At 53.0% G+C, this 1,208-nt stretch overlaps 1 protein-coding gene across 1 annotated transcript in view; it reads right to left on the bottom strand.

Moving 5' to 3' along the window:
• Positions 1 to 832: 832 nt before the first annotated feature.
• Positions 833 to 1,208, bottom strand: part of SDRG_03645 (serine/threonine protein kinase) — a gene marked incomplete at its 3' end in the record, with an annotated part of 3,507 nt that continues 3,131 nt past the window's right edge. The window contains exon 2 of the mRNA XM_008609282.1: positions 833 to 838. Within this exon, the coding sequence (XP_008607504.1) occupies positions 833 to 838 (6 nt within the window). The remainder of the gene's footprint in view (positions 839 to 1,208) is intronic.

Raw genomic sequence — 1,208 nt, 5'->3', positions numbered from 1 at the left:
TGCCGGCTCTAGCTCTAGCCACAAACTGTGTATCGCCTGAAGCGCCGGTCCGGAGGACGATCGACGATTGCAAAACATACAGTGATCACTGTGCAGGAAAGTTTTGGGGCGTAATTATAGTCTCGCGCAATCCTGTAATCCATGTTGGTCTGTTCAATTTCTCTCGGCGGTTTCAAGGCACTCTGTCGCAGCGTGCTGCCTGTGGCCAATCGCGCTGTGATTTGTGCTCAAGGGCTCTCACGCAACAGTCGCATGTGCAGACCAAGCACTGTATGGTTTTGTAATGTTCAAGATCTCACCTTCACGTGCCCCCAATCTCGGCCGAAATGTGTCGACTTCGATCGTCGGTGAATGAAGACGGGGTTGCTTTTCGGCGCGGATCCGACCGCTACCTCTCGTTTGATACACAAGTATGACTGTTGTACCATTTGCTGCTGGGCACCTTTTAAAACCGAAAATATATACCATGCGCTCACCAGCAGCCTATGCACGCGACATACGTCAATGGAGTAGGCACCTCCGCACGCTTTCTGTCGAAATGATTCGAGTGAGAGACGGATAGAGTGAGTGCGACGATCGTACGGCGCATCCCTAGTTCGGCGTGCGTTCGAGCTTGCTTGTCCGTTCGTTTTTGACGGTTTCAAAAGCTCGTGGCAAAGTACTGTGTAACTGTCAGTGATCACGGCCGATGTCACGGCACTCGCCCGGCACCCGGATATGTTCATCCGGATAGTCGACCCCGAAGCAATGTAGCCTTGTATTACTCGCATTGGGCTGCACAGACTTTTTGGTTTGACTAGAATCGCTATAGCATAGCAAGTACGGAGGGCCCTTACGCCTACTCGAGCTCAGCAATCACGCTGTTCGGGTCGTATCCTCGATGTCGTTCGAGTCTCGGATCCATCAAGTGAGCGTGCTCATCTCTGCAGGTACCCAGGCAAGCGGCGCGGACGCACCGTGGAAAAGACTGAGGCTGTTTGGTAATGAACGCGAGCAACTCACTCCCACACGTAAACGGCACATGTACCAGTAGCCTGTTTATGGTGACCATGCGTATCCAACGCTTCATGACGAGGTGAGGAGGATAGATGGAGCCACGATGACCTCTACAAGTGTGGTCGAGAGGCATTGCATTTCGATCGAGCTTGGTGCTTGGTGTGGCGCTTCAACCAAGATCGATTCCTGGCGACGACGAGCGCTCGTCTCTA

Source organism: Saprolegnia diclina (genome assembly GCF_000281045.1).
Source record: "Saprolegnia diclina VS20 unplaced genomic scaffold supercont1.8, whole genome shotgun sequence".
In the NCBI taxonomy this organism is placed as follows: Eukaryota; Oomycota; class Saprolegniomycetes; order Saprolegniales; family Saprolegniaceae; genus Saprolegnia; species Saprolegnia diclina.
Note: the sequence above shows the minus strand (reverse complement) of the source record. Positions and strands in the feature narration are given on the sequence as shown.